Below are 22,282 nucleotides of genomic sequence, written 5' to 3' on the forward strand. Positions count from 1 at the left end.
GATCTCAAACGTGCGGTTCATGCAAGACGACCAAAGACTTTGCATGACCTGGAGGCATTTTGCAAAGACGAATGGGCAGCCATACCACCTGCAAGAATTTGGTGCCTCATAGACAACTATTACAAAAGACTGCACGCTGTCATTGATGCTAAAGGGGGCAATACACAGTATTAAGAACTAAGTGTATGCAGACTTTTGAACAGGGGTCATTTCATTTTTTTCTTTGTTGCCATGTTTTGTTTTATGATTGTGTCATTCTGTTATAACCTACAGTTGAATATGAATATGAAATAAAAGAAATGTGTTTTGCCTGCTCACTCGTGTTTTCTTTAAAAAAAAGGTACATATATTACCAATTCTCCAAGGGTATGCAAACTTTTGAGCACAACTGTATCTAACATAATTATGTATTTTTCAGCTGGGCAGAATTATTCATATTTCTATTCTGGCGTCACCATCGCCCTCTGCTGGGCTGATTTTTTATTTATTTTTTCTCTCCATCCATGATGGATAATCAGTACTTTTTGTAAATTTTTACAATTGAAGGAATTGTTTTGCAAATGTCCTGAAAGCAATAATACTAAATTCAAACTTAACTTTCATGATTCAGGCTTTATTCAAAGTTTTGTGAGAGTAGAGAATCATGAATTCAGTACTGTAGATTGAACTAAATCTGTATGCCTCTTATCTTTAATTTTTATTTATTTTTTTAATAAAATACATGAAATAAAATGTGTTAACCAATTAATCTATTATTTGAAGAAATAACCAAAGATTAATCGACTATCAAAATACAGTAATCGTTAGTTGCAGCCCAAGAGGAGTGCAGCGTCAAGTGCTATCTACCAATAGAGTTGAGTGATTTTAAAAGGCTTCAGAGATAGTCACTACTGATGCAGCGTCTTGTTCCCTGCTTTCCGGGAACCTGGGTTACTGTCGTTACCATAGCGATATGTTTTCTGGTAGGGTTGTCGAAGCTTATACTGGTCGTCATGCTTTAATGAATCGAACATTACTCTGGATATATCATGTTTACCGATTGTAATGTGTTTAATAGGCAATGTCTTCTGGTGAAGTTACTGTAACAGGTTTACTACTATTCAGGACTTCTTTTACAGCATTGCTGTAGTTTCGATGTTCTCTAAAGCAGTGTTGTATTCAAGACCACCTAAATCGAGACCAAGTCAAGACCAAGACCAGACCAGTGCGAGTCCCACACTCATTGACACACTTACGATAAAATGTGGAACATGCAAACCATAGGCACTCCTCAAATTAATCTGAAAGATCCACATTCCCATAAAAACACCCACAGAAAACAAATGAAGATTCCTCTTCATTCACCTCTTTTATTGCCATTTTATATATATATATATATATATATATATATATATATATATATATATATATATATATAAATAATGGCATATATATATTTTTTATATACATGTGTGTGTGTGTGTGTGTGTGTGTGTGTGTGTGTGTGTGTGTGTGTGTGTGTGTGTGTGTCAGTGTACCATAAGAAATGAACCTTTTCCAAGTTTTACCATCCACCTAAAACAATAAAATGTTTGTGCAATCATCGCATCAGGTTTTCTGGATGACTCTTCCCATAGAAAATATCATTAAGTACAGAATATATCAAACAATTATTTAATACTTAAGTCTTCACTTTTCTCTGTCTTTTCTTAAACAATATAGTACGTTTTTTGTTGTTTTTGAACCAACAACAAGCCTTGTATAAATGTGTGCAATTTGCTAACCACATAGCTAAATCTAGAAAATAGAACAAAGAATGCCAAACATAAGCAAAGCAGCCTATTTAAAATGCACATTTTTCATATAAGAGGCGGCGCATTACTCGGTCTCCACTCTCTGCTGTCACATCTCTAGCTCTCTCACCCAAGTGAGGGAGCATTACCGCGGCATGTAGCGTTTATGTCGGAGCTGACATTAGCTAACGTTGATGTAACGTAACTTTATATACATTAGCTACATAGCTTTAAGTGTCTCGTCATTGTTTATTACAAGCAAAACGTAACATAGGAAATAACGTCACCACATGACCGTCCCCTCAATCTCTCACAAACATCCCTCAGTATATGTTAACTAAATTAGGTAACTTGCGCACCAGGCTAGGTGGCAACAGTGCCGATTCTGGTTTACTTGATGCCCTAGGCGAGATCTGACATGGTGCCCTCCTTAACTTCCCAACCCCTAAATCCATGTCTTCAGAAGCAATATAATACGTGTGGGTGAGAAACAGATAAATATTTAAGTAATTGTTTAACTCTATATCTCCACTTTCACATCTTGAAGTCACATGTGATGCCTGTTTAGTTTCAAGTTTAAATGGAGATTTAGAGTAAAAAGGGATTATCAATCAATTTCTCACCCACACCTATCATATCACTTCTCAAGACATAGATTTAACCACTGGAGTCTTATGGATTACTTTTATGCTGTCTTTGTGTTTTTTTTGTATCTTCAAGGTTCTGGCCAACATTAACTTGCATTGTATAGACCTACAGAGCTGAAATATTCTTCTAAAAATCTTCATTTGTGTTCTGCAAAAGAAAGAAAGCCATGTTTCTGGAATGGCATGAGGGTGAGTAAATGAGAGAATTTTCATTTTTGGGTATAACTAGACAATGAATATAGAAATGAAGTAACTATATATTTTTGGTTTATATTAACATGTACATTATATATACACAGAACTTAAATTGCACAATCAATAGAGTCAATAAAGAAAATGGCAGAATACTTACAGATTGCTGCTTGTGCCATTACACATAATTCCTAATTTCAAATTTAACCCTCCCCTCCTAGTTTTCATTGAGGCAAAATCATCAATGACTCTGTCAAATCTCCCCAGCAATCACATGGTTGATGCTTATTTTCTCAAGACCACCGAGTCGATCCTGTGTCACAGTGTACCTATATTGTTGATTATGGTTATCTTTTGCTTGTTCAGAATTTAAGAATGCATTATGAACATCTATAATCAGGGTGATATGACCAGCAGCCATATCACCCTGTAGCTCAAGACTGGTTGCCTACTGAAGCTAAGTAGGGCTGAGCCTGGTCAGTACCTGGATGGGAGACCACCTGGGAAAACTAAGGTTGCTGCTGGAAGAGGTATTAGGGAGTCCAGCAGGGTGTTCTCACCCTGCGGACTGTGTAGGTCCTAATGCCCCAGTATAGTGATGGGGACACTATACTGTAAAAAGGCACCGTCCTTCGGATGTGACGTTAAACCGAGGTCCTGACTCTCTGTGGTCATTAAAAATCCCAGGACACTTCTCAAAAACAGTAGGGAATATCCTGGTGTCCTGGCCAAACTGACCCTTATCAATCATGGCTTCCTAATAATCCCCATCCATTAATTGGCTCTATCACTCCACTCTCTCCTCTTCACCAATAGCTAGTGTGTGGTGAGCACACTACTGCTGCCGTCACATCATCCAGGTGGATGCTGCACACTGGTGGTGGTTGAGGAGAGTCCCCTGTGCAAAGCACTTTGAGTGTAATGTCAGAAAAGTGCTATATAAATGTAATGTTCATTTAGAGCCTTTTAGCCTGTCAGGAACAACTCAGGGCAACTTTCCCCATCACGATCTTGCGAGCACTGTGCAGGGTGGCACGATTTGGGGCACCTTTCACCCATCGTGAGCCAGTGGCACAATTCGGGGCACCTTTCTCCCATCATGAACTTGCGATCAGGTACCCTGTCATGCCGCCCTAGTGAGCGTTGCCGCCCTAGGTGCCTGCCTATATAAGGATCTGCCACTGGGTGGCAAATAGCTGCCAAGCAACTGAAACTAGTGCCCTAAAAAACAGTAAATACATAGGTAGCTAATATGTATATCTAATACTCGCTAAATCGCTTTGGGTGAAGATGAGTTTAAGTACAGATGCTGCGTTCCATTCAAATCAGATGTGGGATATTCCACTTGATATCTCCGATCTCTGACTAAAGACATTCCAATGCCAGATGCAAAACGGATGCAAAACGGCAACACTCCCAATAGCTTAGCAGGTGTTTGACTGTCACCAGAGATGCCCCCTAGCAACCCAATTCATAAACAATCTGCAACGCTAGCATTTACAGGTGTATGATTATCAAAAGAGAGTATACTTTACCATTTTTTGAACACCTGCTACTCTGCTAACGTTTGTTAAACAAGCTTTAATATCATGTAATGTAGGATCTCTAATTTATCAATATTATTTAATAAAAGTGAATGTTTATCATTTATTTTGTACATCTTCCTGGGTGCCGACGAGATTGTGTGAAGTCACGCACCTGTATCTCAGCAAAATCTGAGTTTTTACATTTCCGCACGACTTTTCAAGTTGTAATTACGATTTCAAGTGGTGTTCCATTGCACTTTTCCCAGTAGGAAGTTGGAAAATCCGACTTTCCGAGTTGAATGGAATGCAGCAATAGGCAAATTGCTAATGTTAGCTAGCTAGCTTTGCTAGCATCACTTACACTTAGCTTACCTTTCTTTATGCTTCCTTTCTAAGTGCCGATAAAATTTTGACGTGGTCCCAGCCATCTCGGTAAGCATTGCATTACAGAATTTACATATTGCTATGAGTTTTCTTTTGAACGCTTTTTTGCAGATTAACTCATTGTGGTTTAGGTCAGTGTTTCCCAACCTTTTTTCTGCCACAGCACACTTTTTACGATTAAAAAAATCCCATGGCACACCACTATCCCACATAACCATCGTCGATAGTTTTCCTTTTCAAGAATTGTCCATGTTTTCTATCTGTCAGTAGCATGAACATGTAATGTTTGAAATTCAGCTATGCAAAAAATGCAAGTAACATAGGTACACTGTATAATGAGGTCACAGACGCCAAGAGCGCTAATTGGATAATGAAAAACCAACAAATGTGTATCTTTTCCAATTTGTAGATTTGTTCTTGCAAATTAATTCTTGCAACGGCACAGCAAACACATTTTTTATTTATTTACTATATTTTCTGGAAATAAAGCTGCACTTGACTAAGTCGCTCCGGGTCAAAATCGCGTTGTTGATAGAGAGAAAAAAAAAAAAAAAAACATAAGTCGCACTAAGAAAGGTTGGATACGGCAGGCACTAGGACCAGCTACCCGGCCTCTTTTCACTGGTTCAGATGTCAAATGCGCTCAGTGAAGATTACAGTGCCACAGAATGTACACATCGTATCGCTGTGTTTTTGGACTTGTTTAAAACAGGAGAAATTGCTTTTAGTAATCATATGTAACAGTTTCTTATATTCTTTTTGTGTTTCATGAGAGAAACGCACGTGTACATGTGGGTGTACACATAGCTACTGTGTACACCCAGCCACATCTCTTCATAACATCTATAACTTTATGCTGTGCACAAATAAACAACTTTTAGTCTTTGCGTAAAACAATACACCTGTTGTATTCTATTCATTCATTTGGTTCACTGACTGAATGTTTTTACTACAAGTGTGATGATGAAGCATAATTTTGTGGGCATGTGAGGAGTTACATTTGACAGCAGACTAAAGTTTGTTAGAACAATAATGTTACAAAAATGTTGACAAAATATTTAAACTGGTTGCATAAAATACTTTGTAATGGAAAATGTTCTGAATTGGCAACTTTAAAGAGGGCCTATTGTGCTTTTTGGGATTTTACCTTTCCTTTAGTGTGTAACAGCTCTTTGTGCATGTAAAAGGTCTGCAAAGTTACAAAGCACAAAGTCCACGCAAAAGGGAGTTATTCCCTCCCACAGACAACACTGTTCAAGAACTACAAGAAACGGGCTGTTTGTAGTTCAGCCATTTCTTCCATAAAGTATCTAAATCACTGTGTAGCACATCTGCATAATGCCCGCCTAAGGGCTACTTTGGCCCGTCCTGAAACAAACGTAGTTACAGCCGAGGTCAGGATGAGTTGGGTTAGTGTTGTCGCCATGTCGAGAAGACGCTGTTTTCTTAACTGCGAAAGCAAAACCTCTTTGTTTGGACTTCCAAAGGCAGACGAATTGAAGTATCAGTGGTTAAAATGTATTTTTACCACTATTCCTCAGCAGTACAACCACAACAAATGCCGGATTTTCAAGACGGTTACTCCTGAAAGACGGTGCATTTCCCACTTTGTTGGGACAATCTGGCGCTTCAGGATCACAACCTGTAAGTATTCTTGATTATTTGTGGATTTATCTGCCACCAAGAGTTCAAATACGAAGTTTTGTGTTGTAGCTACTGTGTACACCCAGTGCACAGCTGTAGGTCTCTGCTAAGCTGCTAGCTACTGTTATTGTGTTGAAAGAGTTTTGCTAATCAGCTGTGGGCCCACTTTTACCTACAATTGTGTAGAATTATGCAGATTGTTTGTCGTTCTTACTATGAATAGTGATCAAGCGTGGAGATCGATTTATTTTTACAAATGGTCATTTTACGTCTGCAATCCATGGTAGTGCTCGGCTAACTTGCTATGTAATGTTATTGTTTTGGTAAGGATTTACTATTCAGCTGTGGGCCTGCTTTTACCTAAAACTGTGTAACAAAATGGTCGATCTCAAGAGTCTTATATAATTATATAATTACAAGTTGTAATGTTATGGCCGCTATCCACGGTAGTCCACGGCTAACTTGCTCACTAACTCTCTAATACCCCGCGGTAATGTCCAACCGGGAGTAAGCCTCTGTTCTCCATTCATATCTCAGGCGAAAAAAGTTCGGCTACACCCATTCCAGCAAAAGATGACTGACTAAGATGCACTACGTGTCTTTAACTTGAAGCTTTGTTAGGTTCACAATAATCAACAGTGTACTTGTAAGAAAGTTACAGAATTAAAACTAACCACTGTGAAACATCCTACTCAAGTCGTGCTTGCGAAGGTGGTTCGGGTCGATCAGCTTGTTCTTCCAAACTTTCATTATTTCATTCATTATCGGACTCGGGCTAGAGCTGGTACGGCAAAACCGACGCCATAGTTACCATATTTACAAGCGTTTACAGAGCTGCTCACGAAGCTTCGGGAGCTGAAACACAGTTATGGTAAGGGGCGTTACATTTCCGACACGCTCTACGTGGTTGACCAATCACTACAGACTAGGCCAGCTGACCAATCAGAGCAGACTGTGCTTTTCGGAAAGGGGGGCTTTAAAGAGACAGGAGGTAAATCAGAGTATTTCAACCAGAGTATGAAGAGCGGGGAAAAGAAATGTACAGTATGAGAAAAATAATGTGTTTTTTGAACATTAAAGCATGTAAACTTATTCTAATAGACCCCCAAAATAAAATTATGAACCAGTAAATTAGCATAATATGGGCTCTTTAAAACTATTCTACATTCTCTATGCCTTCACTAAAATACCGAAAAAAAAAAAAAAAAAAAAAAAAACGGTATTTATTTATTTTGAGGAATTTGATCAGGTGTCCATGGCACACCTGACAATCTTTCACGGCACACTAGTGGGCACAGTGGTTGGGAAACACTGGTTTATGTAGCCAAATTGTATTACAGAAGATTTGGCTGACATCTCTCAGACAGCCACAGTTTCTTCTCCTGTCTCCCGCATTCATTTCCTTAGAGTGCGTGTGAAGGGGGGCGGGGAGGGGTGACAACCGTTAACAGTAACAAAAATTTCAAATTAGAAATTAGTTAAGTTATTGCTTGCATTTGAAGCAGGAAGTTTTACATCCAATCACAGTAATGATGTTAACAAATAAATCGAACAATGCACAGGCAATTTAGTGATATCCCTGCAGTTGTGGACTTGACCGGTCTTGAAATAAAATCCCGAGTCCTCTTTGTCTGAGACCGAGACAAGACAGTGTAAAAATGCGGTCGATTCCGAGACGAGACAGAGGCCTTCAAAAAGTGGTGAGACCGATCTAGAGTACTACAACACTGCTCTAAAGCCCCGTACACACATGCAGCGACTTCCAGCGACAAAGCGACTTCATCTCATTCATTTTCAGTGAGAGCACAGCGACTTCCGCCGACACAAGCTGTCACGGCCGTTGGCGACAGAGATCGTAATGGGGAGCGACAAGACGAGAAAAGTTTTTTGCAAAATTTTATGCAAATGACTAGCAACATTCGAGAGAGACTACCAATGAGAGTGAAGAGCTTACGTCATCCGTCTCCAGGCAGGGTGAGTGTGAGGTACTGGAGTCCACTCGAGTGCAGGCAAGATGGAGGAGAAATTAAAAGTTTCTGTGAGCGAATTCCCGGTTCTATATCATTTGTCTGTAACCACATACATCGATATGGCCTAATAAAATGATGTGTGGAAAGTTTGATTCATATTATAACGTTCATCTTGTTTAATAATATGATGCATTAGGCACCGCTGCAGGTTATATAAAATGCTCTCCCCTGCAGAATGTACATTTTTAGAGGCAAAAGAACTGATTCCTTGTCAAATTAGTATGATATCTTAGTTTTATCGGCAGTATCATCTGTAATCAGCATTTCAAATGCTACTTTGGCCAGTTGTGCAGTCCACCAATAACGTTAGAGCAGCGTCAGCAGTAGGAACGCCCACCAGAGACAGAGATCGCAAAGTCTAGCGACATGCCGCCCCCGGTGTGAACGGGGCTTAAGTGTGTGTGGGCCACCGTTTTCTCATTTCTTTTATCCCAGTTGCAGAAATGCACCAATTGTTGTAGGTACAAGGTGCTAGTTGTTCAATATGCAGTGGTTCCCACACTGGGTGCCGCCACGACTGGCTAGGGGTGCAGCGAAATCTCAGTTCAATATTTTACTTCCCACCAATGTTAAAAGTACCAAAAGCAAAAACTCAATTCAGTACCCACGCGCTGTTTCACTACAACCAGCTGCTTTCAAACGTTCACATGCCGATGTCTGCGCATGCTCTATAGAGTGCTTGTGTCTCGTGGTGAATGCAATCTTATCTTTCCGATGTGTAAATTCAGCTTAATACACCTTAATATTAATCAAACAACAATACTGATAAGACTTGACTGACTCACTGTCCTTGGCTGAATAACTTAAGTAGCTGTAAGCCCAATACATTTTAATGGCAGGTGTGCTTCTCAGTCAAACTCTGACAGTATTTAATCAGTATTAATATACAGTGTATCTAATAATCACACAGTAAAAACTGTCAACAATTTAAGTAGCTTTATTTTGTTAGGATGCATAATATATCGGCTGATAAATGTGAAATTTAAAGCTATTTGTTATCGGTCAGATAATAAAATTTGGCCGCTATATTAAAGCCGATAAATTATGGCTTTTTCAGGCACATACTACTCACCGTGTGGGTTTTGATTGGTGCCTTCTGGCTTTGCTTTAGAGGATTATACTGGATCTGAATAAACACTCCATTATACAGTATTTATTTATGTCACATGCATTTTGTTTATTTTTTATTTTTGTATGTTAAAGCATATTGTTTTGGTTACAGTGAGTTTGAGACTTGTTTGCATTCCTTAGTTTTGTCTTTTCACAAGTTTGAATCAAGTGCAATGCACTGTATTTATTAAAGAAGCTCACTCAACAAATTAATTTTAAATTGCAGTCATTATGCTTTTTATTAAAAAAAAAAAGGAAGTTGGCCATAGGAATGTAAAATTTCTTTATTTAACTGGTTCAAAGTAGGCTGCATTTGGTAAATGATTTAAACGTTTTAGATGTTTCTTGCAGGTTCCTTGTTTTCTGCAATTGAAGTTGTTTTATAATAAAACAATAATCCACTTTCCATGATTGATTTAATTAGAAGTGCTCCGGATGTGGCTTTATAAGGTGAGCCTGTTGTTTTTGTAATCAGACACAAAATGTAGATTTATATCCAGATATAGATTTATCTGCAAATATATCGGTTATTGGCCTTCAAATACACTGAATTATTAGTTATCGTATCGACCAAAATTTCCATATCGGTGCATCCCTGTTATTTTGCATTAGATTACTTTTTTGTTTTTATATTACAGGTTTTGTTAATGTTTAATCACTGCTGTTACCGAAATACCTAAAGCACTATTTACTCTTTATTTTGTGGCTTATTTTAATAACTTTAAAAGCTAGAAGCAACGCTTACTTTTAAGGCTACATTGTTTTTATTTAAATTGTTAATATTAAACTTTATTAATATTAATGCTTTGAGTGTTTTCGATCTGTGTTCTTTTGCGTCCATTCATTTTTTATTTTTAACCCCAAAAATGAAAAACGAAAAATGTGGTTTCTTCTTTATTGGTTAACACAGATGAATAGAAGCTGATACAATAATAAAAAATAAAAAAATTTGTTTAATCCTTTTTGTGTTTTTAGTTTACACTTTAGTGTGCAGTGCTTAGACCTACTGTTGTATTATGGTTTACCTGCATTGTCCACCGAGGCTGTAGATTGTAATTTAAAAATAATTAAGTGTCTTCCATTGAACTTGTATTAGCCATATCACGAGTTTCATCCCTAAAATTTGTGATACATGTAGTAGAGTACAAACATTGATGTGTGGTGTATAAAACACTTGAATAACCATATTAAAATACTGTATGCAAAGAGTGTTGTTTATCTTCCTCAAAGCAAGTCATATCACAGTTATAAATGTTTTATCAAATAACAATATATCCGAGAGTCGCATGGCGCCATGCGAGGTTCGGACGTGTGAACGTCAAGCTCTGCGCACTTTGTTAGTTTTAATACTTTTTGTGTCAAACCGGTGAGATTCGATACACCCTGTTCCATAACTGTTCTATGAAGACAATATGTCAAAGAATACAAAATCCTTGGGCTCTGGAGACATTAAAAGACACTTGCGTGCTCAAGCTGATACCCTTACAAGGCCGCAGACCAGGGACTCAATTTGGCCAGTGAGGTGAAAGAGATTCAGCGTCAATTGTTGAACATGACGGCAATGCTGATGAAGGGCGTTGCTGACTTGGAGGATCTTGCTGTAATACGTTGATCGATCACTGCCATGGAGATGAAATTCACTGAGTTGGTTACAAGAGTGGGGGACGTTGAGAAACGGATTGATTATCTGGAGTCATCGGAGAGGGAATTAGCTGCAAACCCGCTAGTGACCAAGACGGACTTGGAGCACGTTTGGGAAAAGTTGGAAGACCTTGAGAATCGTAACCAGCGAAACAACGTCAGAATTCCAGAGTCTGCTCGACATAACAGGCCATAAGCTGGAAATCGAGCGAGCTCACAGAGTTCCAGCTCAGAGATCCGCTGAGGGAGACAGGCCCCGATCAATTCTGCCCAAATTTCTGAGATCATCCGATAAAGATCTTGTGTTACGCGAGGCGAGGAGTAAAGGAAGGCTTTCTTGGCTTTCTTGTACCCAGACTTTGCGAATTCGACAAGAGAGAAACATGATCAATTCAAGGAATGCATGAAACTCTTACATCAACGGAAGATCGCTTTTGCTCTGATGTTCCTGGCCAAATTGAGAATAGATGCTAAGGATGGCCATAAAACATTTACATGCCCACAGCAAGCCATGTCCTTTATAAAGTCAATGGAATGAGCAAGTCATTTGGTGATTCTCATGTTGCAGCCGAGTGGGCCTGACTCACTGATCATTCTCTTGACTGTCCGAGGAAGCTGAGCGCCTTTTTTGTTTCTTTTTGTTTTGGTTCCGCCTTGCGGCTGGAGTTTGATTAGTGGAATAACACTCCTTTGGGACAGTTTGTGGATGAATCTGCATGTTCTTTGTGCTTATGCCTCCTATTGGATGGGTTTGTTTTGTGGAATATTTCTTGCAAATCATTAGAGTGATTAGTGCATTTGTTACACTCAGGTAACAGCCGAATGGGCCGGCTCACTGAACATTTGTTTGAGTGCCCGAGGAAACTGAATGGTCTTTCTTTGTAATTTTTTTTTTTTATGGTTCCGCCTGCGGCTGGAGCTTGTTTTGTGGAGGAACACACCTTCAGGACAGTTATGTGGATGAATCGTTCTTTGGGCTTATTCCGCCTATTGGCTGGTGTTTGTTTTATAGGTTATTTTCTTTATTTTATCCCATTTGCAAAATCCTGAATTCCAACAAATGTTAAAGGCCAAAATCAATGTTTATATGGAGATCAACTGGTCCTCAGTATCCTCTGTGGGCGTGGCTTGGGAGGCACTTAAAGCGGTCCTTAGGGGTCGGATCATACAGTATGCCTTATTCATCAAAAAATCCAAAGCACAAGAACTCGTGGAGTTGGAAGGGAATATTAAAAGTGCTGAGGCAGAGCTGAAGCGCCGAATGTCGTCTGATGGCCTGACTGAAATACAGATATAAAGCTATTTTATCGCATAAGGTGGAGTTTTGGCTATTCAGGGCAAGATAGTCATATTTTGAGTCAGGGGACAAAGCAGGAAAACTTCTGGCTAGATATATAAAGCAGAGAGTGTCTTTTTCTACCATTCCCTCACTGAAATCTGCTAGTGGTGAAATATTTACCTCGGCCATTGATATTAATAATGCTTTTGGGGAGTTCTATCTTGATCTGTATAGTTCCATATCTTTGTCTACTGATGAAGATATTAGAAATTTTGTGGAACCATTAGAACTCCCTGGACTGATGGCTGAGCAAGGGAATTCTCTTGATTCTGAGAAGGCCTTGGAGGAGCTTGGCGAGGTCATTAGGGCCTTGCCTACGGGCAAGTCTCTGGGGCCAGACGGCTTTGCCACTAAATTTTTTAGATCTTATTCTACAGAACTGGCTTCACTTTTGTTAGTGGTTTATATGGAATCATTAAAGAATGGAAAGCTTCCGCCAACCATGACACAAGCCCGGATCAGTCTGATTCTTGGAGAGGACAAAGATCCAAGCAAGTGTCAGAGTTACCATCCAATTTCCCTGATCCAGCTAGACGTAAAAATATTTGTCAAAAATTCTGGCTAACCGATTAAGTTATGACATCACTTATACATAGATCAGGTAGGGTTTATTCGGGGCCGCAGCTCTTCTGATAACATTAAGCGTTTCATCATTATCATGTGGTCAGTGCCGAATGATCAGACTCCGGTCACTGCCATCTCACTTGAGGCGTTTGATATGATAGAATGGGAGTATCTTTTTAAGATTTTGGAAATATACGGGTTCTGGAATACTTTTATTGGATGGATTAAGTTACTTTATAGACACCCGGTAGAGGCGGTACAAACAAATGGAATAATTTCAGATTATTTTACTCTGGATAGGGGCACCTGGCAGGGTTGCCCTCTTTCCCCATTATTGTTCTGTCTTGCCCTGGAACCATTAGCAGCCGCGATAAGAAGGGAAGATGATTTTCCAGGGGTGGTGGTGGTGGGAGGTATGGCGCATAAGCTTTTGCTCTACGCAGATGATATTTTATTATTCGTCTCTGACCCCATTAGATTTATGCCTTACCTCCACAGAATTATTAATTTATTTTCTAAATTCTCAGGATACAGAGTCAATTGGTCTAAATCCGAAGCTTTGGCTCTGACAGTGTACTGCCCAGTAACGGCTTTCCAGCCGGGCACCTTCCAGTGGCCCTAACAGGACATTAAGTATTTGGGCATTTTATTCCCCGCAAATTTGTCTGATTTAGATAAAAGTAAATTTTGACCCCTTAATAAAAAAGTTTGAGCGATGTGGGCTTCATTACATTTATCTACGATTGGGAAGTTTAATGTTATTAAAATGAATTGTATTCCAAAATTTAACTACCTGCGACAATCTCTCCCTGTAGATGTCCCCCTCTCTTATTTCAAGCAATTTGGTAGCATAGCGAAGTCCTTCATTTGGAATGGTAAGCATCCTAGATTACATTTTAATAAGTTACAGAGTTGTGGAGCTCAGGACCGCTCTGAAAACACTGTAATGAGACTGGACAGATCAGCGCACATAAACTCTGAAGCGAGCACACCATTTATTTATTTAATTAAATCGCAGCCCTTTGCAGTTTAATAATAGCACACGGTCGTATCGCAATTTCAATTTTTTTTTCAGTTAATCGTGCAGCCCTATATAAAAAAACTCACATTAACTGTTCCTCTGCAAGTTATTTGCAATTTACAAAGATGTAGAGAGCACAAAGTTTAGTAGTGCAGCTTTAAATTTCAGTATTTTCTTCAGACAAAGCTATCATACGGCTTCAGAAAACCTAAAATATAGAGCACAAGTTGCATGGACTACTTTTAGGTGGTCATGTTTTTATATGTGTGTGTCACCATAATGAACAATCGTGACAGACCATTCTGAACATAATTCTCTTTTGGAGTACCATGGAATAAAAGTAATAAAGATTTGGAAGGACAAGTGGGCGAGTAAATGATGTCAAAATATTTATTTTGAGCTGAACTATCCCTTTAAACTGGGAGCTCTTACTGTGTGAGAGTTAAGCTCAGCTAGTTTTTCTGGACTGCCACTGCCCAGGTAGTATATCCTTATGACATCATCAGTGCTTCCTGTTGCAAGAAACATGCCACCTGTATGAGGGAAAACAAACGTACACATTGGGAAACCTTCAACACACAAACATATATCCAGAGAAAACAAGCGGAAAGACTCCAGCAGTCATGATCTTACCAGGGCTAAAGGACGAGCAGACCATCTGAACACCCGGTCTCGGCCTCTCGGTGAATTTGTGCATACGATCACTGATGAATATTATAAGGAAAGATATAAGAAAGGTTTACATCAAGTCTTTTGCCTACGAGTATGAATACAGCATTATGTTCTCTCACAAGAAAAGCGTTTCTCATATTTTCATTCCAAGATGAACACACCTGAAACTGTTATTATTCACATCCCACTGCCAGAAACACACTGTTGCATCAGTTCCAGTGGAGACCATGTACCGTTTGGAGCCCTTGAGAAATGGAGAGAACTACAAACAGAAACAAGTAGTATAATTACCTAAACAGTTATACAAGCAAATTATGCTACTGTACACTAAGCATGGGCAATAATTTTATATAAAATATATTCACAGTGACCTTGCTGTCAATATAAGATTAGGCAACATGGTGAATATTGCTATGATTTTAATGAGCTTTTTATTCACATGTTAAGCTCCCCAACGGCTGCATCATTAATTCCGTAATCCGGTCGTAATGAGCAAAAACACAGAATTGTATTGCCTCGTGTGTAACTGATGTTTAAGTACTATTGTTAACTTACGCTGTCATGCATTTAAAACCATTCTCTTTTGAAGCATAGTTTATTCAAAAGTTAATTTATAAGTTGTAAATGGTCGATTAGAGATGTACTGGGTACTAAAATCAGCCCAGAACAGGGCAATGGTGACACCTAAATTTTATCTAATAATTCTATTACTGAAAATACAGAATTATTTTAGATATTCTTCTTACACACTGTCCCTGATTACATGCATTAGAACATTTTAAAAGTAAAAGCTGTATCTTTCTAAAATAATAACTCTGATTACATCCAAATATTCTTTTCAAAAATGCATTTTTAATGGAAGTGCATGCTTATCCAGTTAAATAATAATTTACTGAAGGAATCAAATCAGACATGACATTAGGATTATATTTCCCCATAGCATTATTATACACAATATTCATCATTACTGATGAATATAGCAGTAGTAAACCTGTGGCTGCTAGTGTGCAATCGTATTTAAGAGCTCCTTTTGTGCAATGAAGCGATTTCCATTTTTATGCCCGTGTTACAAAGGTGTAGGACGATGCGCATATTGGATAGAACTGACACTAAAACAAAAAAATAGAAGAAAAAAACAAAAAACAAATCCAATCTCCACAATGCTCAGTCACATTTTTTAATCACGAAGTATTGTGCCATGCTAAACTGTTAAACCCATACAATCCAATAATTAATGTAACACCACAAATCATGTACCACAGATGAATTAGGAGAGAGGGGATAAACTAAATATAAAAACAAACAGCCATGGACAAAAAAAGGCTGAACATTCCATTTTACAACATTTGAAGGAAACAGCGACCAGCGTTAAATGAACTCTATATTTAAAGGAAATGCTGCAGCGCAACAAATGTGTGAAATCTGCTCCTATACACACGTGCATGACATCACAACACAGTTTTTAATGCAGCAAAGCCACAGCACAATTTAATTTACCCAGTAATCACAAATTGGGGACATATTTTGTGATTGCATTTTCACTCAAAGGACGACCATTCTCGTGCACAGCAACAGAAATGCACTCTTATAGACAAGGATGCTCTGATGTGGCATTTCATTTACGGGTGTTTGTTGAACTTCGGGTACTTTTATACCCCAGGGGTTGATTTTTATTTAAATGAACAGATTTAAAAAAAAAAAAAAAGTTTAATATGTAATATGAAGGTCTCATGACCAGGCCTTTATTTTTGTTACTTTTCAAATGCCTTTTATGTATAGATCTTACTGTTTTAGCAAAGTTTCATACTGACTTTCAATATGAAAAGAAAAACATCTTTTCAATATTTACATTTAAATTCAATTATTCAGAAATAGTGACTTTCCCACTGTTGTGGCGTCATTTCCACCACACTTAATATATATATATATATATATATATTTATTTTTTTATTTTTTCCTCTCCTAGAAGTTAGTGAACTTGTTTACTAAGTCAACAAAAATTTCAGAAAAGAACATGCTTAGCATAAAAAAAAAAACGAAACATGTAATGTTTGAAGACAACAAAGAAAATTCATGGCACAAAGATGGGGGTCATTTTAAAACAAGCAGTAATTTTGCCAAAATACGCACAAAGTGTAAAAATATTAGTGCCTGTGCAGCGGTTCTGCAGACAGTGCAGAATTAAGCGGTGTCTTCACGGCAAGTTGCTAACTAGTTTGTGAAATAAAGCTGGAAATGTATTAAACATGACACCATCACTTCACCCTTTTCAATATAACTAATATAGCGTTAACCCTGTCCCTGACAACCATGTCACTCATGTTTATCACATCTGTTTGCTGTTAGCCAGCTATAGTTTGTCAGTGCAGTCAGTAACGTAGCAGATTGAAAGGTAAACAGAGCATCTTTTTGCAGCTCAGCAGACAACGATGCGGTGGTGGATTGTGTCTGTTAATTTCACACTACGTTGTTACCTACTTGGTGAGACGCAATGCTGGAAAGTAAATAAACAACATCCATCTTTTACACTCCATGACAACGAGCTTATAGCTAACTAGCTAACCACGTAGCTACTTTCATACCTTGTCAGCTGAGTGGAAGCTAATGCGTAAACATGTGTTCGCCAAACTGTTTTGTTCAGGATTCGCAGTTTGGTACCCCCTTCAACCGAACAATTCCAGTCATTACATTTACAAAATGTAATATTTAAAAGTCTGGTTTTCCACCGTTGAACGTTTCCCCTGAACTTGTATAGCAGAATACGGTGTAACACGGCTGCCGCTGTTTCTCTCTTGACTCGGCAGGTGTAAATGCTTCTTGTTTTACAACCTGCCAATAATTGACTGGCAATATTAAAATAGTCAGCATTTGACTGATGCTAAACAGTACTACTGATGTTTATTTATCATTTTATTTTGTTTTTATGTATTCTTTATTTAAATGGTCAGCAACTGACTGATACTGAACATACAGTACTGATATTTATTTAGCTATTTATTGTACTTTTATTTATTCTTTATTTTCTCAGTGTTCATTTCTAGAATTGGTTGAAAATGTATTATAATAATGTCAAATATTCTTTGATTAAAATATTTAAGAAAACAGCCTCCTGAGTACCTTGGCATAGTCACATTGGTGCACAATCCACATAGAAAAGGTCAGTTTTCATTCCAGCTCAAAAATAACTATATCGGCCACCGTATCGGTATCGATCGGGCTCTAGAAAATATTATTCAGTTGTGTGTATTTAAGATTAAAAAAAATTTAACTATAAAAGTAGCATTTGCTAGAAAAATGAGCCTGCCATTTTATTTCAAAAATGTAAAAATTATTTCTATCACCGTCAGTTCCACCACGGAATATAAACTATTGTTTATGGACTGAATTAAGATGCGATTCAGAAGTAACCTTACCCTGTGTGCGACTACATATTTATACCTTCGGGGATTGCCGTAAAAAAACATGTCCATACACAGCTTCAGTGTGAAAAAGATTTGTTTAATAAACAGACTGTTTTGTCTGCCTATTCTCATTTCAGATTTTTTTAGTCATTTATGTGCAGGAGATCCCCACAGCTTTGCATAGTCATGTCGCATTTAGTGTGGACAAACAAACTGCTTGTCATTGGAATCTTCTCGCAGTGCGTCTGGTTAGGACACGGTGTTAGAGTGGAGTAAACTGGCCTCAAAGTTAAGACACATGGACTAAAAAGCCACATTAGTAATTTTGACTTTAAAGTGAAATGTGTGTTAAAGTCATCCAGCACTCTCACCTGTAAAGAGGTAATAGATCCACTGTGGCCCTGCAGGACTGCCACTGGGGCACAGGTACGAAGGCACCAGACTCTAATGGTTTTGTCGCAGCTACCGGCCGCGATAAGGGTATTTTCAAAGTTAACGGCAAGGTCTGAAATCTCAGCATGATGTCCTCTGAGAGTGGAGTGAAGCCTTCCATCAAAAGAGGACCAGATCTTCACCAAGGCATCATCGGAACCCTGAGAGTTAAGCATGCAAGCAGGATCAAGCATGGTTCATTATTTCACTGTCATGAAGACTGCAGAGTCCTTAGCATACATAAAAGGGTCTCACCAAAACCCAATACCCCTTTTCCGAAATTGTGCTGGTGATCGGATGTGGGACAAATGAACTGTTCTAAGCACCGGCCTGCATTTCCCCTAACTAAAAAACTGAGCAATGACATAACTTAATAAATAACCTGCTCATAAACAAACTTGTCTTTGTTTACAAGTCTTACGAGTTTTAAGAAGTAATTTGAGTTTTTTTATGCCATTACATGCTACTTTTGATGCAACAGTCATAAGTTAAACTGAATAAAATTTATAGCAACCATTCACACATGCAAGTAATTTGACAATTCTCAAAACCAATTTCAAAACCACAATACAATATGAACTAAGTCAAGTAAAAATTACATTTGTAAAAAAAACAGTCAGTAATAAAGAACAAAGACACTAATTACAAGCAATAGAATAAAAACAAGAAAATGGTGCTTAACATTTTAACAGTAACAAAAAGCAACAAAGAATGAAATGTGTGGAATGATTAAAAATTGGGGACCAACCCCGCACCCCGTCAGTGGAAAACGAGTCCCAGCTGCACAAAGGACTTTGATGCTCACCGTAAATATCCTGGAACCTGTCCGATCAAAGGCGATACAGTACACGGCAGAGAGATGGCCCAGAATCCTCCTGTGCATCCTCATGTGCTGATAATTGCTGACAGGGTTCACAGAACTGAAGCTCTGAACTCCGGTGAGCTCTCTGCCTCGGCACACCTCCACTAAAAAAAAAAAGAGAGAAATCCACTTAACACTAAAGCCTCTTTTACTCTCAAGACACTGAGACTATAACACAAATTTGAAACATTAAACGGTTGATAAATGTAGGTGCACACCTATACTTGGGGCATCCCTGTAGCTTAAAGGGCTCTCTGGTGGTCTCCCTCTGTGAAGGGCTGCGAAAGTCGAAGCTTTCCATCTACTACTACCACAGTCTAGAGATTGTGAAAGGGGGCACAATGCTGACATTTAGGCACCGATTACTGGACTCACATTTAGGCCAATGACATTCAAAGTTCTAGGATGGTCTAACCTTTTGATGTTCGCAATAAAGAGTGTTTCCCAGCCCCCAGTAGAGTGTGCACTCCCAGCACACCAGACGGAACCTCTCGGTCTAGGATCGGCCCAATCTGCTTGCATATCTGCAGCAAGTGGTCTGGGGCAATATGTCTGTTGGCAGCAACCTTCACAAAGAATAAAGGATAATTATAATAATACTCGTATACCATGGTATTAATTTGGTTCTTCAAAGAATTGCATGGTATTACCATGGTAACACATCTGGTTACAGAGTATAAGATAGAAAATAGTAATAGCATGGTACTTTCATATATCAGTACCATGGCATAAAAAGTTATTTCGATTCGTCCTTTATCTTATAAAAAAATAAATAAATAAATAAAATAATCTGGGTTACAGTGAGGCACTTACAATGGAAGTGAATGGGGGCCAATCTGCAAAAGTTATCATACTTAGTTTCAAAAGTAAAGCCACAAGACGTAAACAATATGTGTGTTAACATGATTTTAGTGTGATAAAATCACTTACGAACTTTTTCTTTGTAAAGTTTTATCCAATTTTACAACTTCATTGCCATGATGATGAAATGTCAACAAACCCTAAAACAACTGTAAAAACGATGATTTAAACAACTTTACAGCTCAAATAATGCATGAGTTTCAGAGGAATTAAAGTACATTTATAAAATAATAAGCTTCACATTTCTGCATTTAAATCCTCCAAAAATTGGCCCCATTCATTTCCATTGTAAGTGCCACACTGTAACCCAACTATTTGCTATTTTTAAAGAAAAGAAGGGACAAGTCATAATTATTTTTAGTACTAATCAAAATTATGCCACAAATGCTGTCGATTTAGCTGAACTTGTATTGAACCCAGAACATTCCTTAAACAATGTACATGTCTAAAAAAGCATAGTACCATGTAGGGTTGTCACGAACACCAACATGAATCAATAAAACAAATGAAAATAGAACAATTACTTTTCATCACAAGTAATTTTTTGTTAGTTAATCTCTGATCTTCAGTAGTATGTACCAAACCAGTAAAATTTCAAGATTATCGATATGAATTTCGACACCACGAAAAAAAAAGGTAATATGCTATTGAATACACTCCTTTATTTAACCAAATTAAATGTATAAATGTAAATAATAAATTAAAACAATTGCATATTTCCTTATAGAGAGCTTAATTTTACACATTTTACAAACACATATTACAATCATAAGGTGACCAGTGGTCATGACCCTTCAAAAAAACATACATAAACGCCTGTCTCATGTGGCTGAGTGCAATGAGTTTATGCAAACCAGGTTCGCATATCAGCCAATCGCAGCGCAGGTCAAATGCAAAAAAACAAAAACAAAAAAAAAGACAGCGTTTCGCGATATCTGATTGGACGGTTAAGATTCTGACGTAGCCCCAACCCGAAGAGGCCCACCCTAACTGCAATACAGCGCTAAATAATGGGGAAGCAGTCAAAACACAGAGTAGCCAAGCATTGTGTATATTAATAACAACTATTTATACCATGATCGAAGTTGTCAAATATATGAAGCCTATAAAATAAAATGACAGGAAGGATTTCAGAGGTGCCTGCGCTATTCATCGATTTTAAATCGGTCAACAAAATAAACACGTGCATTAAATTAAAACGCATGCCTTCCACATGCTCCAGAAATATCAAAACACTTACCAAATCTTTATAAGATCGTGGGTGCTTCTTTCCTTCCCAATCCAATCGATGTGGAAGGAGCTATCAAAAAGTAAGCCCGGTTAATGATGGCGAATAGAAAGACACTTAAGCTTAAATTACCTTAATAATAATAATAATAATACATAAAAAAAGTATTTTTGGTGATAAAGTAGTATATGGACAAATCAAGTCTCAGTCCAAGAGTGAGTCTGACTGATAAACAAACGCTGAAGAAATCGAGCACACACCTGATTTTCTTCCAGCTCACACACAAGTGCCTGCAACAGATGAGAATGACTTCTGATCAGTGCCTTCATCCAAATGAACATAATTTTAAGCAAAATCATCATATAAAAGTCTCGAAGACCAAAGACAACTTACCTCGGCCGCTTTCCGACACGGCCCCGTGCTCAAAAAGCGCGATATCAAGTAGTACAACTCTGCGAACGGACACAACCAGATTGTTTATAATTCGGTTTATGATGAATAAACTCTCAAAGTAGCTTATAATAAGATTTCTCAAATGAGCCTTACCCGATTCAAGGGGTGAAATACTCCCATTTCTGGCTGCAGTATTGGCCATATCTCAATTGATACGATATGTGGATGCGAACTTTATGTGTAGTTTGTCAATTAAATAATCATTCAATGTCGATTGTACGCTTCGTACCTCTCGACGATTGCTCCCGCTTTCTTTTCAGCCAGTTTTCGGTCGCCATTGGAAGTATGAGGACTAAGCTCACAGCTACTTCCGCCTGAATACCGGAAACAGGGGGAGGGGCAGCATATGGAGGAGCTGCTTAGGCACAACAACGCTCAACAAGACAACAACTATTCGTCGACTTCAGTAAAGCAGAAGCCACGCAAATTAAACAGATTAAACGTTCAATGTTTAAATCTGCACATTTGTTATCGTTCCAACCGAAACCATTATCGAACAGCGA

At 38.2% G+C, this 22,282-nt stretch overlaps 1 protein-coding gene across 1 annotated transcript in view; it reads right to left on the minus strand.

Annotated features, from left to right (window-relative positions):
• The window catches only part of brwd1 (bromodomain and WD repeat domain containing 1), a 69,363-nt gene extending 47,281 nt beyond the window's left edge, over window positions 1-22,082 (minus strand). The window contains exons 1-11 of the mRNA XM_051678949.1: window positions 21,873-22,082; window positions 21,720-21,778; window positions 21,587-21,616; window positions 21,339-21,398; window positions 19,653-19,803; window positions 19,456-19,554; window positions 19,181-19,341; window positions 18,315-18,536; window positions 14,704-14,804; window positions 14,504-14,574; window positions 14,303-14,403 (exon numbers count right to left, since the gene is read on the minus strand). Coding sequence (XP_051534909.1) covers window positions 14,303-14,403; window positions 14,504-14,574; window positions 14,704-14,804; window positions 18,315-18,536; window positions 19,181-19,341; window positions 19,456-19,554; window positions 19,653-19,803; window positions 21,339-21,398; window positions 21,587-21,616; window positions 21,720-21,778; window positions 21,873-21,921 — 1,104 coding nt within the window. The 5' untranslated portion in view covers window positions 21,922-22,082. The remainder of the gene's footprint in view (window positions 1-14,302; window positions 14,404-14,503; window positions 14,575-14,703; window positions 14,805-18,314; window positions 18,537-19,180; window positions 19,342-19,455; window positions 19,555-19,652; window positions 19,804-21,338; window positions 21,399-21,586; window positions 21,617-21,719; window positions 21,779-21,872) is intronic.
• Window positions 22,083-22,282: the final 200 nt, after the last annotated feature.

Source organism: Myxocyprinus asiaticus, chromosome 39 (genome assembly GCF_019703515.2).
Source record: "Myxocyprinus asiaticus isolate MX2 ecotype Aquarium Trade chromosome 39, UBuf_Myxa_2, whole genome shotgun sequence".
In the NCBI taxonomy this organism is placed as follows: Eukaryota; Metazoa; Chordata; class Actinopteri; order Cypriniformes; family Catostomidae; genus Myxocyprinus; species Myxocyprinus asiaticus.